We start from the raw sequence: 24,899 nt of genomic DNA, 5'->3' as shown, positions 1-24,899 counted from the left end.
TTCACACAATGCACAGTCAACTTGTGGAACTCCTTGCCATAGGATGTTGTGAAGGCCAAGACTATAACTGGGTTCACAAAAGAACTATATAAGTTCATGGAGGATAGGTCCATCAATGGCTATTAGCCAGGATGGACAGGGATGGTGTCAGAAGCTGGGAATGGGCGACAGGGGATGGATCACTTGATGATTACCTCTTCTGTTCATTCCCTCTGGGGCATCTGGCATTGGCCACTGTTGGAAGACAGGATACTGGGCTAGATGGACCTTTGGTCTGACCCAGTATGGCCATTCTTATGTTCTTATTCACTTTTTCCACATCATTCATGATTTTAGATCTCTATCAGATCTCTCCTTAGTCATCCCTTTTCCAAGCTGAACAGTCCCAATCTTTTTAATCTCTCCTTATAGGGAAACTGTTCCATACCCTTAATAATTTTTGTTGCCCTTCTCTGTACCTTTTCCAATTCTAGTATATCTTTTTTGAGATGCGGCAACCAGAACTGCACACACTACTCAAGGCGTACCATGGATTTACATAGTGGCATTATGATCTTTTCTGTCTTATTATCTATCTGTTTTCTAATGGTTCCTAACATTCTGTTATCTTTTTTGCCTGCCGCTGCACATTGAGTGGATGTTTTCAGAGAACTAGCCACAATGACTCCAAGATCTCTTTCTTGAGTGGTAACACCCAATTTAGGCCCCATCATTTTGTATGTATAATTAGTATTATGTTTTCCAATGTGCATTACTTTGCATTTATCAACATTGAATTTCATCTGCCCATTGTGTTGCCCAGTCACCGGTTTTGTGAGATCCCTTTGTGACTCTTCGCAGTCTGCTTTGGACTTAACTCTCTTGAATAATTTTGTATCGTCTACAAATTTTGCAACCTCTCTGTTTACCCCTTTTTCCAGATCATTTATCAACATCTTGAACAGCAGTGATCCCAAATCTGCTCCCTTGGGGACACCACTATTTACTTCTCTCCATTCTGAAAACTGACCCATTTATTCCTACCCTTTGTTTCCTGTCTTTTAACTAGTTACTGATCCATGAGAGGATCTTCCCACTTATCCCAGCTTACTTTGCTTAAGAGCCTTTGGTGAGAGACCTTGTCAAAGGCTTTCTGAAAGTCCAAGTACACTATGTGCACTGGACCCCTTGTCCACAGGTTTGTTGACCCCCCCACCTCAAAAAATTATAATAGATTGGTGAGGCATGATTTCTCTTTATAAAAGCCAGGTTGACCCTTCCACAATCATTCTCTTCTTTACAATAGTTTCAGCCAATCTGTGAAACCCTTCTAGTGCTGGTCCACTTAGAGCAGGAGTGGGCAAACTACTGTCCAGAGGCCGCATCTGGCCCTCCAGACATTTTAATCCAGCTCTTGAGCTCCCAGCGGGGAGCAGGGTCCGGGGCTTGCCCCACTCTGGAGCTCCATCCAGGGAGTGAGGTTGTGGGCTTGCCCCACTCTGCACAGATCCTGGAAACAGTGGCATGTCCCCTCTCCAGCTCCTATGCGTAGGAGCAGCAAAGAGGCTCTGCATGCTACCCCCACCCCAAGCACTGCCCCCGCAGCTCCCATTGGCCGGGAACTGAGGCCTGGCTGTGCCTCCACTTAGGAGCCAGAGGGGGGACATGCTGCTGCTTCTGGGAGCTGCTTGAGATAAGCACCGCCCAGAGCCTGCACCCCTGACCCCCTCCCACGCCCCAGCTCACTGCCTCAGCCCTGATTCCCCTCCCGCCCTCCGAACTCCTCGGTCCCAGCCCAGAGCACCTTACTGCACTCCCAACCCCTCATCCCCAGCCCCACCCCAGAGCCCGCATCCCCAGCTGGAGCCCTCACCCCCTCCCACACCCCAAACCCCAATTTCATAAGCAGTCATGGACCGCCATACAATTGCCATACCCAGATGTGGCCCTCAGGCCAAAAAGGTTTCCCACCCCTGACACAGAGGATGGCAACTTATACTGCTATCAGTTACTCTGTTAACTGAAGTGGCAGAGGTCTGTGCAATGAATCCAAAGGTTCCAACTTTTCTGATGACACCCCACATTAAAAGAACATTATTAAGGTTGCATTCAAAAGTTAAGAAATGCCAGAATTAAAACTGCCTGTGCAAACTGAATTTGGCCCCCTTATGCATATGCATTATGTTACAATCTTCAATGACATGATCCCATATTATTTTTTCCACAGAACCACTGCTTCATTCAGTGCACAGGATGGATGGTGCTCAGGGAGTAAATCAGAGCTGTGTAGGAAAGGAGGCTGTTTTCTGTAAGACCCCCTACCTTGTTTGTTGCAGAAATTGGAAGGCATGTACTGAAGGAAGCAGGGAGTTTCAGGAAGAGAAAGGAGGGTCTCATGGTTAAGGCTGCGCTGGAGAATTGGATTCTATCCCTGACCCTGCCACAGAGTTCCTGTGGGATGCTGGGCAAATCAATTCAACCAGACTTTTCACAGGTGGTCACTAATTTTATGTTCCTCATTTTCAAGGGGTCTTATTTGAGAGCTGGAGGCTGATCTTCAGAAGTGCTGAGTGCTCATATCTGCAACTGAAGTCAATGTGAGTACCACTTTGAGATTAGTGAGACATGATTTTCATTTGCAGAATCCATGTTGGTTGGACCCTATCAACTCATGATCTTCCAGATGTTTTATTAGAATCATAGAATCATAGAATATCAGGGTTGGAAGGGACCTCAGGAGGTCATCTAGTCCAACCCCCTGCTCAAAAGCAGGACCAATCCCCAGCTAAATAATCCCAGCCAGGGCTTTGTCAAGCCTGTCCTTAAAAATATCTAAGGAAGGAGATTCCACCACCTCCCTAGGTAACGCATTCCAGTGTTTCACCACCCTCCTAGTGAAAAAGTTTTTCCTAATATCCAACCTAAACCTCCCCCACTGCAACTTGAGACCATTACTCCTTATTCTGTCATCTGCTACTACTGAGAACAGTCTAGATCCATCCTCTTTGGAACCCCCTTTCAGGTAGTTGAAAGCAGCTATCAAATCCCCCCTCATTCTTCTCTTCCGCACACTAAACAATCCCAGTTCCCTCAGCCTCTCCTCATAAGTCATGTGTTCCAGTCCCCTAATCATTTTTGTTGCCCTTCGCTGGACTCTTTCTAATTTTTCCACATCCTTCTTATAGTGTGGGGCCCAAAACTGGACACAGTACTCCAGATGAGGCCTCACCAATGTCGAATAGAGGGGAACGATCAAGTCCCTCGATCTGCTGGCAATGCCCCTATATATACATCCCAAAATGCCATTGGCCTTCTTGGCAACAAAAGTACACTGTTGACTCATATCCAGCTTCTCGTCCACTGTAACTCCAGGTCCTTTTCTGCAGAACTGCTGCCGAGCCATTCGGTCCCTAGTCTGTAGTGGTGCATGGAATTCTTCCGTCCTAAGTGCAGGACTCTGCACTTGTCCTTGTTGAACCTCATCAGATTTCTTTTGGCCCAATCCTCTAATTTGTCTAGGGCCCTCTGTATCCTATCCCTACCCTCCAGCGTATCTATCACTCCTCCCAGTTTAGTGTCATCTGCAAACTTGCTGAGGGTGCAATCCACACCATCCTCCAGATCATTTATGAAGATATTGAACAAAACCGGCCCCAGGACCGACCCTTGGGGCACTCCACTTGATACTGGCTGCTAACTAGACATGGAGCCATTGATCACTACCCGTTGAGCCCGACAATCTAGCCAACTTTCTGTCCACCTTATAGTCCAATCATCCATCCCATACTTCTTTAACTTGCTGGCAAGAATACTGTGGGAGACCGTGTCAAAAGCTTTGCTAAAGTCAAAGAACAACACGTCCACCACTTTCCCCTCATCCACAGAGCCAGTTATCTCATCATAGAAGGCAATTAGATTAGTCAGGCATGACTTGCCGTTGGTGAATCCATGCTGACTGTTCCTGAACACTTTCCGCTCCTCTAAGTGCTTCAGAATTGATTCCTTGAGGACCTGCTCCATGATTATTCCAGGCACTGAGGTGAGGCTGACTGGCCTGTAGTTCCCAGGATCCTCCATCTTCTCTTTTTTAAAGATGGGCACTACATTAGCCTTTTTCCAGTTGTCCGGGACTTCCCCCGATCGCCATGAGTTTTCAAAGATAATGGCCAATGGCTCTGCAATCACATCCGCCAACTCCTTTAGCACTCTCGGATGCAGGGCATCCGGCCCCATGGACTTGTGCTCGTCCAGCTTTTCTAAATAGTCCCGAACCACTTCTTTCTCCACAGAGGGCTGGTCACCTCCTCCCCATGCTGTGCTGCCCAGTGCAGTAGTCTGGGAGCTGACCTTGTTCGTGAAGACAGAGGCAAAAAAAGCATTGAGTACATTAACGTTTTCCACATCCTCTGTCACTAGGTTGCCTCCCTCATTCAGTAAGGGGCCCACACTTTCCTTGACTTTCTTCTTGTTGCTAACATACCTGAAGAAACCCTTCTTGTTACTCTTAACATCTCTTGCTAGCTGCAACTCCAGGTGTGATTTGGCCTTCCTGATTTCACTCCTGCATGCCCGAGCAATATTTTTATATTCTTCCCTGGTCATTTGTCCAATCTTCCACTTCTTGTAAGCTTCTTTTTTGTGTTTAAGATCAGCAAGGATTTCACTGTTAAGTCAAGCTGGTCGCCTGCCATATTTACTATTCTTTCTACACATCGGGATGGTTTGTCCCTGTAACCTCAATAAGGATTCATTAAAATACAGCCAGCTCTCCTGGACTCCTTTCCCCCTCATGTTATTCTCCCAGGGGATCCTGTCCATCAGTTCCCTGAGGGAGTCCAAGTCTGCTTTTCTGAAGTCCAGGGTCCATATTCTGCTGCTCTCCTTTCTTCCCTGTGTCAGGATGCTGAACTTGACCATCTCATGGTCACTGCCTCCCAGGTTCCCATCCACTTTAGCTTCCCCTACTAATTCTTCCTGGCTTGTGAGCAGCAGGTCAAGAAGAGCTCTGCCCCTCGTTGGTTCCTCCAGCACTTGCACCAGGAAATTGTCCCCTACACTTTCCAAAAACTTCCTGGATTGTCTGTGCACCGCTGTATTGCTCTCCCAGCAGATATCAGGGTGATTGAAGTCTCCCATGAGAACCAGGGCCTGCGATCTACTAACTTCCGTGAGTTGCCGGAAGAAAGCTTCATCCACCTCATCCCCCTGGTCCGGTGGTCTATAGCAGACTTCCACCACGACATTACCCTTGTTGCTTACACTTCTAAACTTAATCCAGAGACACTCAAGTTTTTCTGCAGTTTCATACTTATTATTCTCCATTTAATTATAATTTCAACCAATTTGCCAGGCACAGAGATAAAGCTAACTGGGATGTAATTCCCCGGATCACCCCTTGAATATTTTAGGTACAACATTTGCTATCTTCCAATCCTCTAGAAAACTATTTGATTTTAATTAGAAATTGTATATTATTGCTAGTAATTCAACCACTTCATTTTTGAGCTCCTTCAGCACTCTTGGGTGTAACCATCTGGGCCTGGGGACTTATTACTCTGTAATTTATCAGTTTATTCCAAAACCTCCTCTTCTGACACCTCAATCTGGGACTATTCCTCAGATTTATCTCCTAAAAAGAATGGCTGAGGTGTGGGGCTCTCCCCCACATCCCCTACAGTGAAATCCAATGCAAAGAATTCATTTAGCTTCTTTGCAACAGGCTTGTCTCCCTTGAGTGCTCCTTTAGCACCTTGATTGCCTAGTGACCCCACTGATTGTTTGGCAAACTTCCTACTTCTGATGTACTTAAAAAAAATTGCTGTTAGTTTTTCTGTCTTTAACTATTTGCTCTTCACATTATTTCTTGGGCTGTCTTATTACACTTTTACTCTTGATTTGCCAGAGGCTGTGCTCCTTTCTATTTTCCTCGGTAGGATTTTATTTCCAGTTTTTAAAGAATGCCTTTTTGCCTCTAACCACCTCTTCTACTCTGCTGTTTAGTCATGGTGGCATTTTTTTTGTTCTCTTACTGTTTTTTTTTTATTTGGGGTATACATTTAGTTTGAGCCTCTATTATGGTGTTTTTAAATAGCTTCTATGCAGTTCTCAACCATTTCATGCTTGTGGCTGTACCTTTTAATATCTGTTTAACTAGCTTCTGCATTTTTGTGTAGTCCCCCTTTCTGAAATTAAATGCTGCTGTGGTAGCTTTCTTTGGCATTTTCACCCTACAACGATGTGAAATTTAATTACATTATGGTCACTGTTATGAAGTGATTCAGCTATATTCACCTCTTGGACCAGATCCTGTGCTCCACTTAGGACTAAATCAAGAATTGCCTTTCCCTTTGTCGGTTCCAGGACTAGCTGCTCCCAAGAAGCAGACACTAATGGTGTCTAGAAATTTTATCTCTGCATCCCATCCTGAGGTGACGTGTACCCAGTCAATATCGGGATAGTTGAAAATCCCCATGATTATTATGTTTTCTGCCTTTGTAGCCTCTCTAATGTCTCTGGGCATTTCACAATCACCATCATCATCCTGGTCAGGTGGTTGGTAGTATATTCGTACTGCTATACTTTTATTGTTCAAGCATGGAATTTCTATCCACAGAGATTTTATAGTACAGTTTGATTCATCTAAGATTTTTACTTTATTTAACTCTATGCTTTCCTTCACATATAGTGCCACTCTCCTACCAGCACAATCTACTCTGTCGTTCCTATGTGTTTTGTACCCTGATATTACTGTGTCCCATTGATTATCTTCATTCCACCATGTTTCTGTGATACCTATTATATCAATCTCCTCATTTAAAACAAGGCACTCTAGTTCACCCATTTAGTATTTAGACTTCTAGCATCTGTGTATAAGTGTAACACATGCTAATAGGGAGATATCTAGTTAGGAGACTCAATGAGGGGAGGTAGGAGTGAGCTGTGTTTGGGTCATTGTTGCTAGGCAGATTAAGCACTCCACATCCAGAAGCTTCTGGAATTGGGTGTAGTAGTTTTGGGTCTGCTTCAATAGGTTCCCTGTTGCTGTAGTCAGACTCCATGAGGGTAAGCAGTCAGGGTAGCTGCTTTACAAAGGGCCATATGCCCTGTGTGAGTTGGGAGAAGCTGAGTCCAGGAGCAGGAGGCCTGCTGTTGTCCCTAATTCTGAAGCATTTTGCAGCAGGTTAGTGATATTGTTAACCCTCCAACAGGGAAGCAAAGCAATGCTAATTATAGCAAGAGGAAATTGGGAGGGAAAAATAACTGTTTTAATTGTATGCTTCGAAGGTTGTTTTGATTTTAGCCAAACTGTTCTAGTAAAATTGTCTCAGCTAGTCTGAGTCACCATTTCTTTAAATGTAGTAATGGGGACAGAGTCATTTCTATTCTGCTATTCTCAGTTTTGTATTTTCTTGTAACAGGGTTTTCTTTAAATCTATCCACTTAACTGAGTGGTTGGTTAATCAGTCAGCTGACTGGCTAGCAGTGATTTCAGCAGAGGAAGTGTCAGCTTCTAAGGACTTTACTTTTACTTTTAACTTAGGGTCTTTTTGACTAATCTTACTTTACTGAAATCTCCCTTTATAAAGCTTAAGGTCACTCACTCTATCACTTTTTGTTACCCTACCTGCCTAGGATGTTTAACATAATTATATCATAGTCACTATTACTTAGTGGTTAGCTCCTGTCACTGAATATTACTTAGTACTAAGTTAAGAATAGCTTCTCCTCCTGGCTGCTCTAGCTCTAGCTGTTCCAAGATGCAATCCTTTCAGGTGCTGACAAGTTCTTTCTCTGACCTATCAGTCTTCATTCTCAAAGAAAACCTGCACAACACTTTCAAAACTGGGGTTGGAATCCGCCCTGTCAGAGAGAAGGAAGACAGCACCATCTCCCTACCTGCCTCACACCTCATATCCTGCACCTATTGAAGATCAGGGGGATGCCCATATATAAAGCCCCCGCCCCAGCTTAAGGGGAGGAGCTACTGGACCCAAAAATCAAATGATTCCGGAGACAACGGGGGGGGGGGGGGGGAAGGATGGGAGTGCAGGTATCCAGAGTGGGCTACATACCTTGCTCCTGTTGAGAATCTAGGAGCGGATGGGCACAAGCCCACCCACATCTAAAGGTCCCTCCCTTCCCCAAACCTAAGGGGAGGAGCTGCCAGACCCAGATCTCAAGTAATTCTGGGGGTACAACTAATGAAAAACAGGGACAGGAGTGAGGGTCACAGGGGAGCTAAAGGGAGTCACATCCCCTGCAGCCGCAGGAGCAGATCTAGCTGGGAGGTCTCTGAGCACCTGCAGTGCTTTATCTGCTGCAGTTGCTCAGCAGCTTCCCTGCAGGCTGCCTGCTGCATCACAGAAGTGAGTAGCTCTGGTTGTTCCATTGCCGGCTGTGGGAGCCCCAGAGTGTGCAGGATAGGAGCTTGACTTGCTCCACCTGAGCCTAGGAGAGCACCTGACACAGCATGCTATTCTCCCCTACACCACTACCCAGGGTAGCAGAGAGGATAGGTTAAAAAGGAGAAGCTGAGAGCCAACAGGTTACAGCTCCCCAGTTCTCTGCAGGGAACTTGCAGGTAGTTTCTGCTCCCTTTGCACTGACTGAGCATGACAGGAACACAATAGGTCATAGAATCTGCCCCAAAAAATTGATTGTGACCCTCTGACTTTTTGAAACATGTTAATCTCTCAGGCTGACAAGGCTGCATAGTGCTGGCCTACCACCACACTGGCGCATGGACACCCCAATGGAGTCTCTACGCCACTCTCTGTGGCATAGTGCCCCTGCGGTGAGGTGCTCTTACCAGGTAAAGGTTCTTGAGCTTGGGCAGGTGCAGCCCTGCGGTGGTTTCTAGCTTGTTTCCTCGCAGCTCTACCGTGTGCAGGTTTGTCAGCTTCCCTGGATCCAGACCCGATATCACCTGGATTTCATTTCCTGAGTGACAGAGAAGGAAGCAGCAAAAGTGTTATTTCCCTTCCCAGCACACAGCAAGGAGCACTTCTTTGTGGTGAGGCCTGGTACACACCTACCTTTAAGGTTGAGGCTGCCCAGGCGTGGGTGGGTAATGCCCTCTGTGTCCTTGATACGGTTGTGGGCGAAGCTGGCAATCTGCAGGTAGGGCAGCTCTGTGAGACGGGTGCTGGTCAGCCGATTCCCATCCACCTTCAGCCACAGAAGGTGGGTGAGGCTGCCCAGAGGAGACAGATCTCGCAGTTGGTTCTCTGACAAGTCCACATAACGCAAGTGAATGTAGTTCTGGAGAAGGCTGATATCTGTCAGGTCCCTAGCACAGGATGAGGATGTGAAACAAACATCCAGCTTTCTTCCTCCCCTCCCTCTCCTCCACTCTGCCCCTCCCCACTGTTGGGGAGCCAGTCTCCTCCTCTGCAGTTCACCTACATTTCATGTCCAGAGAAGCTTCTCCAGACCAGAAGGAGGGAAAAGGCAGATCGTGGAGTGAGCAGAGGGGTTGGAAACAGAGCCCCTGAGGGACCCCTAGGTGGAGTCCCCTCCCAGGAATGCAGAAGGAGCTGTCAGTTGGCAGAAACTGAGGGGAGGAAACAAGAGAGGCTGTGAAGAGATAAGTCCATCAGATAGTGGTCCTAGCATTGAGGGCTGGGTGGGGGAAAAAGGGAGATGGGGAAGGACCAGGCTGCAGGGCCAGGAAGCTGGAATGCATAGTTAGTGACAAGGGCTGGTTCTAGGGGCAGGCGAGCAGGGCAGTTGCCCTGTGTACCAACTTCCAGGGGCCCCCAACCTCTCCTGATTGTCTGGTCTTTTCTTTTCTTTTCTTTTCTTTTTTTTTTTTTTGGCAGGGCCACTCAGGCATAGGGTGCAGAAAACATTTTCCACCCTGGCCAGCAAAACAGAAAGGGCTGCTCCTGATTAATGAAAGACAGGAAGGTCTCTCTAGTACCTGGTGGACATGGCCAGGATGGGACTCAGTTCACAGGGATGCAAGTTCCAAAGTCTCCCAAGAATGTCCTCCCCAGGACACTTATGGGTCCATGGATTACAACTGGTGGGTGAGGAAGAGGATGATTCAGGTGGCTGCTGAGTTTGGGGTGGTGACAGTCACTTGAACAGCCCCAGGAATCAGCGCAAAGGGCATAGCTCCGGGGATGTCATCTAAGCCTCCCCACTATTCACAAGAGGAGAGCTGCTGAGAGCATTTCCTGGAGCATCCATCTATCTATCCATCTGTCATATCTACCCTGTCGTATCTATCTGGACATTGATATTGGTGTTCTCAACAATGTATTTGGGCATCTATCTGACCCTACTGATCAGAGTGATCTGGAATGGGGTATCTCAGAGGTAACTTAGGGCTGGCTAACTGTGGTGAGGTCTCCACCAGGACATGATGTCTGGCCGGCTGCAACCTGGGAGTCCAACCGGAGAGACAGAGCCGTAGAAATGCTTTGCTGGCCCAACGAGCTGAACTCCAGTTGGCCAGTCATCTCCTGGTGCCAGCTTTGACTTGGGAGAAGCAGACACAGGGAGGGAGGAGGGCCACTAACAAAGTGACAAAGGAGCAGCAAACAGCAGAGAGGCTAACAGAGGGAGTTTGCCTGGGATCTGCCTGAGAGGAGGTACGCTAAGGGCTGCATTAAGGAGGCTGTGTTGGTGAGTATCTGAGTGTCTGTTGTGGGGACAGTTTGACCATGTGCTTGACTGGTTGTTTGAAAAGTGTGAATTGGGAGTGCTTTGTTCCAGGTGAGCCTTGAGTGGGCCTGACTGTTATAAAAAGCCAGTCAGCTGCGAACCAGCTGAGCAGCAAACAGCAGAGAGGCTAACAGAGGGAGTTTGCCTGGGACTTCGCCTGGGGAGAGCCCACTGAGGCTTACATCTTACCGGCTTCTCTGAGTAGTTACTACAACTCCTGAGGAAGCTCGTAGAAGGAAGGTAATATGGATGGGGAGTGTTCAGCTGTTATGACCTGCACTGGATGTGCCATGTTTGTCTTTCTTCCACAGGGCAGAAGCAACTTTGTCTGTACAAAGTGCAAGCTGGTCTCCATATTGGAAGAGAATGTTCAAGGTCTGGAGCAACAGGTGTCAACCCTGCGTTGCATAAGAGAAACTGAAGATTTCCTGGACAGACGTCAGGATATGCTTCTACGGACACAACGTTCTGAAGATTCAGAGCAGGCTGTGCAGTGGGGACAGGAGGACGGTGAAGAAATTTGGCAGCATGTGACCTCCAGAAGAAGAAAGGGGAGAGTACATGTACCAGCAACGCAGATACAGGTAAGTAACTGTTTTCATGTTCTCTCCACAGGTACTAATGCCGAGAGTGGACTAGATGATACATCTGAGGGAAGGGAACAGAAGGAGACTCCGCCGATTGGAAGGCATGAGATGCACTGTCCTAGGGTTGGGGGTTCCACAACCACCGCTCTCAAGAGAAGGAGGCGGGTGGTGGTGGTCGGGGACTCTCTCCTCAAGGAGACTGAGTCATCTACCTGCCGCCCCGACCGGGAAAACCGAGAAGTCTGCTGCTTGCCAGGGGCTAGGATTCGCGATGTGACGGGGAGACTTCTGAGACTCATCAAGCCCTCGGATCACTACCCCTTCCTGCTTCTCCACGTGGGCACCAATGATACTGCCAAGAATGACCTTGAGCAGATCACTGCAGACTACGTGGCTCTGGGAAGAAGGATAAAGGAGTTTGAGGTGCAAGTGGTGTTCTCGTCCATCCTCCCCATGGAAGGAAAAGGCCTGGGTAGAGACTGTCGAATTGTGGAAGTCAACGAATGGCTACGCAGGTGGTGTCGGAGAGAAGGCTTTGGATTCTTTGACCATGGGATGGTGTTCCAAGAAGGAGCAGTGCTAGGCAGAGACGGGCTCCACCTAACGAAGAGAGGGAAGAGCATCTTCGCAAGCAGGCTGGATAACCTAGTGAGGAGGGCTTTAAACTAGGTTCACCGGGGGAAGGAGACCAAAGCCCTGAGGTAAGTGGGGAAGTGGGATACCGGGAGGAAGCATGAGCAGGAGCGCGCAAGAGGGGAGGGCTCCTGCCTCATACTGAGAAAGAAGGATGATCAGCAAGTTATCTCAAGTGCCTATACACAAATGCAAGAAGCCTGGGAAACAAGCAGGGAGAACTGGAAGTCCTGGCACAGTCAAGGAATTATGATGCGATTGGAATAACAGAGACTTGGTGGGATAACTCACATAACTGGAGTACTGTCATGGATGGATATAAACTGTTCAGGGAGGACAGGCAGGGCAGAAAAGGTGGGGGAGTTGCATTGTATATAAGGGAGCAGTATGACTGCTCAGAGCTCCGGTATGAAACTGCAGAAAAACCTGAGAGCCTCTGGATTAAGTTTAGAAGTGTGAGCAACAAGGGTGATGTCGTGGTGGGAGTCTGCTATAGACCACCGGACCAGGGGGATGAGGTGGATGAAGCTTTCTTCCGGCAACTCACGGAAGTTAGTAGATCGCAGGCCCTGGTTCTCATGGGAGACTTCAATCACCCTGATATCTGCTGGGAGAACAATACAGCGGTGCACAGACAATCCAGGAAGTTTTTGGAAAGTGTAGGGGACAATTTCCTGGTGCAAGTGCTGGAGGAACCAACGAGGGGCAGAGCTCTTCTTGACCTGCTGCTCACAAGCCAGGAAGAATTAGTAGGGGAAGCTAAAGTGGATGGGAACCTGGGAGGCAGTGACCATGAGATGGTCAAGTTCAGGATCCTGACACAGGGAAGAAAGGAGAGCAGCAGAATACGGACCCTGGACTTCAGAAAAGCAGACTTGGACTCCCTCAGGGAACTGATGGACAGGATCCCCTGGGAGAATAACATGAGGGGGAAAGGAGCCCAGGAGAGCTGACTGTATTTTAATGAATCCTTATTGAGGTTACAGGGACAAACCATCCCGATGTGTAGAAAGAATAGTAAATATGGCAGGCGACCAGCTTGGCTTAACAGTGAAATCCTTGCTGATCTTAAACTCAAAAAAGAAGCTTACAAGAAGTGGAAGATTGGACAAATGACCAGGGAAGAATATAAAAATATTGCTCGGGCATGCAGGAGTGAAATCAGGAAGGCCAAATCACACCTGGAGTTGCAGCTAGCAAGAGATGTTAAGAGTAACATGAAGGGTTTCTTCAGGTATGTTAGCAACAAGAAGAAAGTCAAGGAAAGTGTGGGCCCCTTACTGAATGAGGGAGGCAACCTAGTGACAGAGGATGTGGAAAATGCTAATGTACTCAATGCTTTTTTTGCCTCTGTCTTCACAAACAAGGTCAGCTCCCAGACTACTGCACTGGGCAGCAAAGCATGGGGAGGAGGTGACCAGCCCTCTGTGGAGAAAGAAGTGGTTCGGGACTATTTAGAAAAGCTGGACGAGCACAAGTCCATGGGGCCAGATGCGCTGCATCCGAGAGTGCTAAAGGAGTTGGCGGATGTGATTGCAGAGCCATTGGCCATTAACTCATGGCGATCGGGGGAAGTCCCGGACAACTGGAAAAAGGCTAATGTAGTGCCCATCTTTAAAAAAGAGAAGGAGGAGGATCCTGGGAACTACAGGCCAGTCAGCCCCACCTCAGTGCCTGGAAAAATCATGGAGCAGGTCCTCAAGGAATCAATTCTGAAGCACTTAGAGGAGAGGAAAGTGTTCAGGAACAGTCAGCATGGATTCACCAAGGGCAAGTCATGCCTGACTAATCTAATTGCCTTCTATGACGAGATAACTGGCTCTGTGGATGAGGGGAAAGCGGTGGACGTGTTGTTCTTTGACTTTAGCAAAGCTTTTGACACGGTCTCCCACAGTATTCTTGCCAGCAAGTTAAAGAAGTATGGGCTGGATGAATGGACTATAAGGTGGATAGAAAGCTGGCTAGATTGTCGGGCTCAACGGGTAGTGATCAATGGCTCCATGTCTAGTTAGCAGCCGGTATCAAGTGGAGTGCCCCAAGGGTCGGTCCTGGGGCCGGTTTTGTTCAATATCTTCATAAATGATCTGGAGGATGGTGTGGATTGCACCCTCAGCAAGTTTGCAAGTGACACTAAACTGGGAGTAGAGGTAGATACGCTGGAGGGTAGGGATAGGATACAGAGGGCCCTAGACAAATTAGAGGATTGGGCCAAAAGAAATCTGATGAAGTTCAACAAGGACAAGTGCAGAGTCCTGCACTTAGGACGGAAGAATCCCATGTACCACTACAGACTAGGGACCGAATGGCTAGGGAGCAGTTCTGCAGAAAAGGACCTGGAGTTACAGTGGACGAGAAGCTGGATATGAGTCAACAGTGTACTTTTGTTGCCAAGAAGGCCAATGGTGTTTTGGGATGTATATGTAGGGGCATTGCCAGCAGATCGAGGGACGTGATCGTTCCCCTCTATTCGGCATTGGTGAGGCCTCATCTGGAGTACTGTGTGCAGTTTTGGGCCCCACACTATAAGAAGGATGTGGAAAAATTGGAAAGCATCCAGCGGAGGGCAACAAAAATGATTAGGGGACTGGAACACATGACTGATGAGGAGAGGCTGAGGGAACTGGGATTGTTTAGTCTGCAGAAGAGAAGAATGAGGGAGGATTTGATAGCTGCTTTCCAAAGGGGGTTCCAAAGAGGATGGATCTAGACTGTTCTCGGTGGTAGCAGATGACAGAACAAGGAGTAATGGTCTCAAGTTGCAGTGGGGGAGATTTAGGTTGGATATTAGGAAAAACTTTTTCACTAGGAGGGTGGTGAAACACTGGAATGCGTTACCTAGGGAGGTGGTGGAATCTCCTTCCTTAGATATTTTTAAGGTCAGGTTTGACAAAGCCCTGGCTGGGATGACTTAGTTGTGGATTAGTCCTGCTTTGAGCAGGGGGTTGGACTAGATGACCTTCTGAGGTCCCTTCGAACCCTGATATTCTATGATTCTATGACAGCCCCAAAGCCCATATCCCTTCCCATCATCCCAGGGTACAGTCAGAGGTAACTCAGAGTGTGATCTATCCAGGATATTGAGTGGGATGCCCCACCAACCTTGACAGCCCATACAGAAAGAAGCCCACACTACTGGGTACTGCAATCCATTCCCCATTAATCATCATTCCAGAATTTCTCCCCCAACCTACTCCCATCCACCTAGAAAGGGTGCTGCAGGAAGGGTGTTGACTTCTGCCCTGCTGCCAGTGGGTTGGGTGGAAGGAGGATTTGACTGTGCATGTTATCACACTCACTTTTCCTTTGCCTCTAGTTTCACATAGGCATGAGCCAAGCCATTGCCAGTTTTACACAAGAGGGAGAGGCCTTCCTTCAAGATCTCCTCTGTAAGAAGGCGGGGAGACAAGCTCTGAAGGGGGGAGGTGGGGAATGGAGAGAGACAGAAACAAAAAGTCAGAGAAAGAGAGACTTAGAGATAACATCACACAAAAATAAGGCAGGGTCAGTCTCCCAGCTCACCCCTAACCCCAGCCATGTCCCCTACAAATTCCCTCCCCTCATGCTCAGGGTCCTTCTTCTCTCCATGTCAGGCTTCCTTACCTCTTCTTCCTCCTCCTCCTCTGTTGGCTCCTTCTCTTCCTCCCCCTCCTCTCCCTCCTTTTCTCGTTCATTGGCACTGTAGTCCTCCTCAAACTCCTCATCTGACATCTTCAGAGACTAGAAAAAGCCCCATTAGAAGATAATTTAATTCCGGCCAGAGAGCCCTGACCAGCAGCCCCTGAGGGCCTGTGTGTAACCCTGGCTGCCAGCAGTGAGGAGAGCTTTGCCCTACCTACACCCGTGCTCCTGGCTGCTGTGCCTTGGCCTGCGCTGGGGGCCCCCTTTGAGGGGAGAGAGGAGTTCAGTCTGTGCAGAGGCTCCCAGTCACACTGATGCAGACCCAGTCCTGCTGAGAACCCACCACCTTGCTGCACACAAAGGGCCCTGAGAAATCTCCACCAGGTGGGGATGGGGTGTCAGCTGGGACCAGTGGGGGCCTGCTGACCAGAGGGGAGAAGCCCTGTATCCCAGCACCAGCTGGTGCCCTAGACCTAGGTCCAGACTGGCACCAGGGCAACAAACCTGCTCCCCTGACCCCAGCTCTGAGCTGCTCCAGGAGCCTGGGACCTGCAGGGAGGGGGAGGGTTTGTTTATTGCTGCTATGGAAACCCAGGAGATGGGTGGGAACTGTTGCCAGGATCTGCTGCCATGGCAACAGTTGGTGATTGACAAGTCCCCGTGGGCCAGAATTCCTGGGAAGTTGGCAGGAGTCAGACAGGAGAGACTCAGAAGTTGATTGGCTGCCGCTTGATAGGAAGAGGCGGTGTGTGATTTGCATGATGGGGTGAGAACGAGCAGGGGGGAGAAGGCAGGAGCGAGAGGGGCTAGTAACTGGGGCGGGGCCAGCTGTGATGTGGTCATAGTGCTGGAAAGGGCGGGGTCAGGGGGTGCAGAGCTTTGGAGGGAAGGACTCGCTGTTCTGCCCAGGGGGCTGCAACCTAGCATGGCTGAAGGAGCACCAGTAATCATAGGAGCTGGAACTAGGGGCGCTGCTGCATCCACTGGCTTGAAGTGTTCCCATCATGTACAGGGTTTACAGTTTGGTTCAGTGGCTCTCAGCACCCCCATTAAAAAAGCTGTTCCAGAACCCCTGCCAGAAATGGCTCGCTCTGCAGAGCCCAGCAGCTCCAAATGAGAGGCGCTAGCCAGGCCAGGCCATGCTGGTGCTGTGGCTGCCCTGTACTGGGGTTGTGGCAGTGCTGTGCTAGTGTTGACCCAGGTAGGCCATGCTGTGGCTGCACTGTGCTGGCTGAACAGCATCTGTGGATCCAGCATTGACATTTTTGATCTCTTGTCAGTTAAGCTTTGGAATCATTTTGAACCGTAGGTACTTTAACTAGGGATGCAGTGGGTGCTGCTACACCCCTGACTTGAAGTGGTTTCCATTATGTACAGGGTTTACAATTTGATTCAATGGCTCTCAGCACCCTCACTCCACAAATTGTTCCAGCACCCCTGTTTTGAATCCACAATGTTTACAAGCATCAGCTGGAAAACATTCAGGTAGAACCCATCTCTGCTCGGTGTCAGTGACTGTCCAGCCACCACCAGAGTGCAGCTAATACCAGTGTCCAAGGTGCTATTTCCATGATCTCTAATATACACTGTTTCACAGCCCTAATGTTTCTGTTACACAAGCTGTGACTCTTGCGTTCTGCTGTTCAGGGGACTGGACTGATTCAGTCTGTTCTGGTCACTGTTCAATGTGCCTCTTAAGCCCCAGCCCCCATAGTCCATCTGTCACCTAGGAATCTTGCCACAAACCCAGTTTGCTCCTGCAACCTCTCTGCGCAGGATCACTTGACTGTGCTGATCAACAAGATCTGCCAAATTCTACTTCCTCTTCCCCCACAGTTCCCTCTGTTCCTTTGATCCAGACTCTGTGGTTCCTTGAAGGCTCTCCACTTCTAATTTCTCCTCCTACTTAATTGGCCCCATCCCCTCCTGGCTGCTCACTTCCTTTGCCTCCATTCTTATGATCCCCTCCCTTCTTAACCTCTTTTTGTTTTCTGGTACTTCCTCTCTTAATACAAGCCTGCTCCTCTTCCCCAATCTCAAACAGCCATCCCTCCACCTCTCCTGCAATTCTAGTTGCTGCCTCATACTTAGGGCCCTACCAAATTCATGGTCCATTTTGGTCAATTTTACAGTCATTGGATTTTAAAAATTGTAAATTTCATGATTTCAGCTATTTAAATCTGAAATTTTACATTGTTGTAATTGTAGGGATTCTGACCCAAAATGGAGTCGTGGGGGGGTGTCGCAAGGTTATTGTAGATAAGGTTGCAGTACTGCTATTCTTACTTCTGCACCGCTGCTGGCGGTGGCACTGCCTTCAGAGCTGGGCAGCTGGAGAGTGGCAGCTGCTGGCCGAGGTCCCAGCTCTGAAGGCAGAGCCACTGTCAGCAGCAGCACAGAAGGGAGGATGGCATGATATGATATTGCCATCCTTGCTTCTGTGCTGCTGCCTGCAGAGCTGGACCCTCAGTCAGCAGACGGCACTCTCCGGCTGGCCAACTCTGAAGGCAGCAGGCGCAGAAGTAAGGGTGGCATGGTATGGTATTGCCACCCTTAGTTCTGCACTGCTGCTGGCGGGGCACTGCCTTTAGAGCTGGGTGCCTGGCCAGCAGCTGCCACTCTCTGGCCACCCAGCTCTGAAGTCAGTGCTGAAGTAAGGGTGGCAATACTGCAACCCCCCTAAAATAACCTTGCAACCCCACTGCAAATCCCTTTTCGGTCAGGACCCCCAATTTGAGGAACGCTGGTTCCCACTGTGAAATCTGTATAGTATGGGGTAAAAGCACACAAAAGACCAGATTTCACAGGGGGAGACCAGATTTCAGGGTCCATGGCTTGTTTTTCATGACCGTGAATTTGGTAGGGCCCTACTCACATTCTGTCTTTCCTCTGTTCACACTGTTTCAACTGCCATTTACCTTGTTGGCTCACAGATCAACCTCTCTGCTCCCATGCTGTCTCCCTGACTGTGTCCTATGGGGAAATGGATTAGATGCTATATGATGGGGCTTCTCCATCTCTTGGGCAAACTCCTGGAGCATCCATAGGGAACAATCCTGCCTTGGGTCCCTTCTCCTCATGGGACTTTGCCAGACTGATTTCACACCATGTGGTGAAGGGGCTCATCCCATTGATTCTGTGTTTACCCACAGTCATTATGCTTATATCATGAGGGGGTTTCTTCATCGGACATTTCAGACCCTTTGTAATCTATCACATGCTTTGGCCCATCCCCTCCAGCTCTAAATCCTGCAGAAAAACCTGGAGAGACCTTACTAGATATGCTCTTACACTCAATTGCTAATGGTTTAAGGACCTTGTAAAGTAATCTGGAAAATCAGTTCTGGGGGTGGGGAGGGGAAGGGCTTGTGTGCTTCCCCCCTCTCCCCCCGCCTTCCCTTTTATTCTGATGGATTTAAAAAGACCTGGAAGGCTTTTGTTTGTGTTTAATTTTTTTCCAGCCTGACTTTTACAATAACAATTCAGGTCTTGTCTACTTTCTTTTTCCTGGAAGACTCTACAGAGGATTGGAGAATGTGTATTCTTATGAAATCAGATTTGTTAAGAGGAGGAAAGGATTTTTTTTTTTTAAATTCAAGCTGTGTAAAACTTTTTTTTAACACCTAACCATATACAATGCCTAACAAATAGTTCGGAGAAGGATCTTTAACAAAAAGAGGTTAACACTCTGTGACTCTTCAGTGACCCACTCAGAGAACTCCCACTCCATGTATCTGTGTCCTCTAAGGAGCTGGCAGCAAAAAGTAGGGAAAAAGAGATTTGGCATTCCTGACAGTTCTAAAATTAAAAATTAAGCAGAGCCCCAGAGCCCCACCCACTCTTTCCCACTTAAAAAAGTTCTTTCAGGACTCTCTATTCTCCATGAAGAAGCAAAATAATGGCACAAATTCCATTTTTTCCCTTTGCAGTTCACCTGCATGGGCTTTTGCTCAACTCCTCATCTGGCAGTGCTGAGCAAGATAGAAGGAGCAGGAAACCAACAGACCAGAGCCTCATCTTGCTCTAATCCCTGCATGAGATGCACTTTGTTCTAGTGGTGGCAAAGAAATCAAAAGATCATCCCAGTACACAATTCCTCCTGAGTATTCCAGGGTCTCTGGTCTCAGGCCTGGTCTACACTACGAGTTTAGGTCAAATTTAGCAGCGTTATCTCGATTTAACCCTGCACCCATCCACACGATGAAGCCCTTTTTTTCGACTTAAAGGGCTCTTAAAATCAATGTCTTTACTCCACCCTTGACAAGGGGATTAGCGCTGAAATCGGTCTTGCTGGGTCGAATTTGGGGTACCGTGGATGCAATCTGACGGTATTGGCCTCTGGGGGCTATCCCAGAGTGCTCAGTTGTGACCGCTCTGGACAGCACTCTCAACTCAGATGCACTGGCCAGGTATACAGGAAAAGTCCTGGGAACTTTTGAATTTCATTTCCTGTTTGGCCAGCGAGGCAAGCTCACCTGCACAGGTCACCATGCAGAGCTCATCATCACAGGAGACCATGCAGTCCCAGAATCGCTGAAGAGCTCCAGCATGGACCGAACGGGAGGTATGGGAGCTGATCGCTGTATGGGGAGACAAATCTGTGCTGGCAGAACTCCGTTCGAAAAGACGAAAGGCCAAAATATTTGAAAAAATCTCCAATGACATGAAGGACAGGGGCTATAACAGGGACCTGTAGCAGTGCCGCGTGAAAATTAAGGCGCTCAGGCAAGCCTACCAAAAAACCAGAGAGGCAAACGGCCGCTCCAGTTCAGAGCCCCAGACATGCCGCTTCTATGATGAGCTGCATGCCATTCTAGGGGGTGCAGCCACCACTACCCCAACCCTGTGCTTTGACTCTGTCCAAGAAGTGGCAGGCAACACAGAAGCGGGTTTTGGGGGCGAGGAAGTGGCAGGCAGCAAGGAAGCGGAGAAACCGGTTTCCCCAACAGCCAGGATCTGTTTTGCACTCTGGACCTGGAGCCAGTACCCCCCAAACCCACCCAAGGAGGGCTCCCAGACGAAGAAGGCGGAGAAGGGACCTCTGGTGAGTGTACCTTTGTAAATATTATACATGGTTTAAAAGCAAGCATGTTTAATGATTAATTTGCCCTGGCATTCGCGGCCAGTACAGCTACTGGAAAAGTCTGTTAACATGTCTGGGGATGGAGCGGAAATCCTCCAGGGACATCTCCAAAAAGCTCTCCTGGATGTACTCCCAAAGCCTTTGCAAAAGGTTTCTGGGGAGGGCAGCCTTATTCTGTCCTCCATGGTAGGACACTTTATCACACCAGGCCAGTAGCACGTAGTCGGGAATCCTTGCGGAACAAAGCATTGCAGCGTATGGTCCCGGTGTTTGCTGGCATTCAAACAACGTCCATTCTTTATCTCTCTGTGTTATCCTCAGGAGAGTGATATCATTCATGGTCACCTGGTTGAAATAGGGTGGTTTTAGTATGCGGACATTCAGAGGTGTCCGTTCCTGCTGGGCTGTTTGCCTGTGGCTGAACAGAAATCTTCCCCGCTGTTAGCCACACGGTGGGGGAGGGGTGAAGCCATCATCCCAGAGAATTGGGTGTGTGTGTGTGTGTGTGGGGGGTGGTTAGTTGGGTTTCTGCTGCACGTGAACCCAGAAACCGCAGCCCCTCCTTTTAAATTACCAGCCCATTTTTAATGGCCAACCTAACGGCTACTTCGTATGGGAAATGAGGGCGCTGCTGTTTGAAACCATTCCCACATGTTATGAAGGTTAAAGAAGCCAAAAGACTGTGGCTTACCATGGCTGCCTGCAAGCCGAATTCTGTTCCCCGGCACTGCGTGTGTGATCTCTCACACCAAACCGGCAGACCCTCAATAAGAGGCCAAATGCGTCCTTGTAATGAAAGCACATGTGCTATGTAATGTTAACAGCAAGGTTTACCGTGAAAGAGTGTACCCATTGTTCTATAAAATGTGTCTTTTTAAATACCACTCCTTTTTTTTTTCCCCCTCCACCAGCTGGATGTGTTTCTCCTTCCCAGAGGCTAGCGAAGATTAGAAGGCGAAAAAAAACTCGTGATGAAATGTTCACTGACCTCAAGCTGTCCTCCCACACTGACAGAGCACAGCAAAATAAGTGGAGGCAGACAATCTCAGAGTGCAGGAAAACACAATATGACCACGAGGAGAGGTGGCGGGCTGAAGATGGTAGGTGGCGTCAGCTTGCTGAAAGAAGGCAGGAGTCAATGCTTAGGCTGCTGGAGGATCAAATTCATATGCTCCAGCGTATGGTTGAGCTGTAGGAAAGGCAGCAGGAGAACAGACCACCGCTACAGCCCCTGTGTAACCAACTGCCCTCCTCCCCAAGTTCCATAGCCTCCTCACCCAGACACACAAGAACGCGGTGGGGGGGCCTCCGGCCACCCAGCCACTCCACCCCAGAGGATTGCCCAAGCAACAGAAAGCTGGCATTCAATAAGTTTTAAAGTGCTGTGTGGCCTTGTCCTTCCCTCCTCCACCACCCCTCCCGGGCTACCTTGGCAGTTATCCCCCTATTTGTGTCATGAATAAATAAAGAATGCATGAATGTGAAGCAACAGTGACTTTATTGCCTCTGCAAGTGGTGATCAAAGGGGGGAGGGGAGGTGCTTAGCTTACAGGAAAGTAGAGTGAAACCGGGGTGAGGGAGGTTTCCATCAAGGAGAAACAAACGGAACTTTCACACCGTAGCCTGGCCATTTCTGAAACTGGTTTTCAAAGCTTCTCTGATGCGCACCGCACCCTCCTGTACTCTTCTAACCACCCTGGTGTCTGGCTGCATGTAATCAGCGGCCAGGCGATTTGCCTCAACCTCCCACCCCGCCATAAACGTCTCCCCATTACTCTCACAGATATTGTGGAGTGCACAGCAACTAATAATAACAGTGGGAATATTGGTTTTGCTGAGGTCTAACCAAGTCAGTAAACTGCACCAGCGTGCTTTTAAATGCCCAAATGCACATTCTACCATCATTCTGCACCTGCTCAGCCTATAGTTGAACAGCTCCTGACTACTGTCCAGGCTGCCTGTGTATGGCTTCATGAGCCATGGCATTAAGGGGTAGGCTGGGTCCCCAAGGATAACTATAGGCATTTCAACATCCCCAACAGTAATTTTCTGGTCTGGGAAGTAAGTCCCTTGCTGCAGCTTTTAAAACAGACCAGAGTTCCTGAAGATGCGAGCGTCATGTACCGTTCCCAGCCATCCCACGTTGATGTTGGTGAAACGTTCCTTGTGATCCACCAGTGCTTGCAGCACCATTGAAAAGTACCCCTTGCGGTTTATGTACTCGCCAGCTTGGTGCTCCGGTGCCAAGACAGGAGTATGGGTTCTGTCTACCGCCCCACCACAGTTAGGGAATCCCATTGCAGCAAAGCCATCCACTATGACCTGCACATTTCTCAGAGTCACTACCCTTGATATCAGCAGCTCAGTGATAGCGTTGGCCACTTGCATCACAGCAGACCCCACAAGCGAGATTTGCCCACTCCAAATTGATTCCCGACTGACCGGTAGCTGTCTGGCGTTGCAAGCTTCAACAGGGCTATCACCACTCGCTTGTGAATTGTGAGGGCTGCTCTCATCTTGGTGGTATTGCGCTTCAGGGCAGGGGAAAGCAAGTCACAAAATTCCATGAAAGTGCCCTTACGCATGCAAAAGTTTCACAGCCACTGGGAATCATCCCAGACCCGCAACACTATGCGGTCCCACCACTCTGCTTGTTTCCCGGGCCCAGAATCAGCGTTCCACACCATGAGCCTGCCCAATTGACACCATGATGTGCAGATTGCAGGGGCCCGTACTTTGTGAGAAGTCTATGTCCATGTCCTCATCACTCTTGTCACCACGCTGCAGTCACCTCGTCCTCCTCCTGGTTTCGCTTTTCTTGCAGGCTATAGTCCTGCATATCCTGCTGGATAATGTACGTGGTGTGTATAGTGCTCATAATTGCCACGGTGATCTGAGCGGGCTCCATGTTCCCAGTGCTATGACGTCTGCACTGAAAAAAGGCGCAAAATAATTGTCTGCCATTGCCTTGATGGCGGGAGGGGCGACTGACAACATGGCTTACAGGGTTGGCTTACAGGGAATTAAAATCAACAAAGGGGGTGGCTTTGCATCATGGAGAAACAGAATGGCCTCCTCAAGGATAGAGCTCAAAACCCTGGGTTTTGCAGGCCATTGATTTCAGGGAGGGAGGGAGGAGAAAATGAATACAAAACAAATCTGGTCTATTTCTTCTTTAGATCCACTTCATCTATCTTTATACATCTTGCTGGCAGCAGACTGTGCAGTCAGACTGTTGGCCATCATCATCTCCTGGGTGCTTGGCAGAAGATGGTGCAGTATGACTGCTGGCCATCATCATCTCCTGGCTGCTCATTAAAAGACAGTGCAGTAGGACTGTCAGCAGGACTGAATCGCCATGAGACAAAACTTAAAAGGGTAATGACCTGGCTGAGTCACTCCCATGTTTGCCCAGGCACGCCTGACCTCACCAAGGTCAGTTAAAAGAGCACTCTGGAGTATGTCAATGATGGCTACCAGTCATGCTGCCTTGTCTGCTGCTAAAAGGCAATGAGTGGCTGCTGTGTAGCAATGCAGTACCATGTCTGCCAACACCTAGCAGACATATGGTGACGGTGAGCTGAGTGGGCTCCATGCTTGCTGTGGTATGGCGTCTGCTCGGGTAACCCAGGAAAAAAGGTGCGAAATGATTGTCTGCCATTGCTTTCACGAAGGGAGGGAGGGAAGGGGAGGCCTGACGATATGGTATCCAGAACCACCCACGACAATGTTTTTGCCCCAGCAGGCATTGGGATTTCTACCCAGAATTCAAATGGGCGGCGGAGACTACGGGAACTGTGGGATAGCTACCCACAGTGCAACGCTCTGGAAGACAACGGTTGCCTCGGTACTGTGGACGCACTCCGCCGACTAAATGCTGGATAAATGCACTAAGACCATTTGTATGGGGACACACACAATCGACTGTATAAAAACGCTTTCTACAAAACCGACTTCTATAAATTCGACCTAATTTCGTAGTGTAGACATAGCCTTAGTCTGTCTACTTACATAGCACCCACTGCCTGGTGCCTGCCAGGGATAAGTCTCACAGTCCCCCTGTCAGAGGTGGGCATTATTCTGCTTTCCTCTCATGGAGAATCTGTGAATCTTGCAGATTAAATGATTTTTTCCCCCCTTGAAATGCCCCACCACACACACACACACACACACACCATGTTCCCAGGGAAGGTGGTTTTTGCCACCCTGAATTTTAGTCTTTTCTCCCCTTCTTGTGATTAGTGCTTGTGATTTCTTTCATTATGAAATTGTGGCTAAATCACTTTACTCTAGGACCACAAGCCCTACTTTGTACTAATCATATTTGG

At 48.7% G+C, this 24,899-nt stretch overlaps 1 protein-coding gene and 1 long non-coding RNA gene across 4 annotated transcripts in view; one reads left to right on the top strand and one right to left on the bottom strand.

The window, feature by feature from the left end:
* LRRC23 (leucine rich repeat containing 23) overlaps nt 1-16,045 on the bottom strand; it is a 32,183-nt gene extending 16,138 nt beyond the window's left edge. Inside the window, exons 1-5 of one of the 3 annotated variants that reach the window (XM_074934151.1) lie at nt 15,993-16,045; nt 15,471-15,587; nt 15,167-15,279; nt 9,015-9,268; nt 8,789-8,919 (exon numbers count right to left, since the gene is read on the bottom strand). In XM_074934151.1, the coding sequence (XP_074790252.1) occupies nt 8,789-8,919; nt 9,015-9,268; nt 15,167-15,279; nt 15,471-15,578 (606 nt within the window). In that variant the 5' untranslated portion in view covers nt 15,579-15,587; nt 15,993-16,045. Of the gene's footprint in view, nt 1-8,788; nt 8,920-9,014; nt 9,269-15,166; nt 15,280-15,470; nt 15,588-15,702 lie in introns of all 3 variants that reach the window. The other 2 variants (XM_074934143.1, XM_074934162.1) reach the window with 2 other exon arrangements.
* Nucleotides 7,143-21,844, top strand: LOC141974446 (uncharacterized). The gene is made up of 4 exons (XR_012635748.1): nt 7,143-7,159; nt 10,343-10,611; nt 10,962-11,234; nt 21,483-21,844. It is a non-coding gene; the product is annotated as an uncharacterized LOC141974446 (long non-coding RNA).
* Nucleotides 21,845-24,899: the final 3,055 nt, after the last annotated feature.

This window comes from Natator depressus, chromosome 1 (genome assembly GCF_965152275.1).
Source record: "Natator depressus isolate rNatDep1 chromosome 1, rNatDep2.hap1, whole genome shotgun sequence".
In the NCBI taxonomy this organism is placed as follows: domain Eukaryota; kingdom Metazoa; phylum Chordata; order Testudines; family Cheloniidae; genus Natator; species Natator depressus.
The sequence above is the reverse complement of the archived record's forward strand: the minus strand, read 5'-3'. Positions and strand labels throughout refer to the sequence as shown.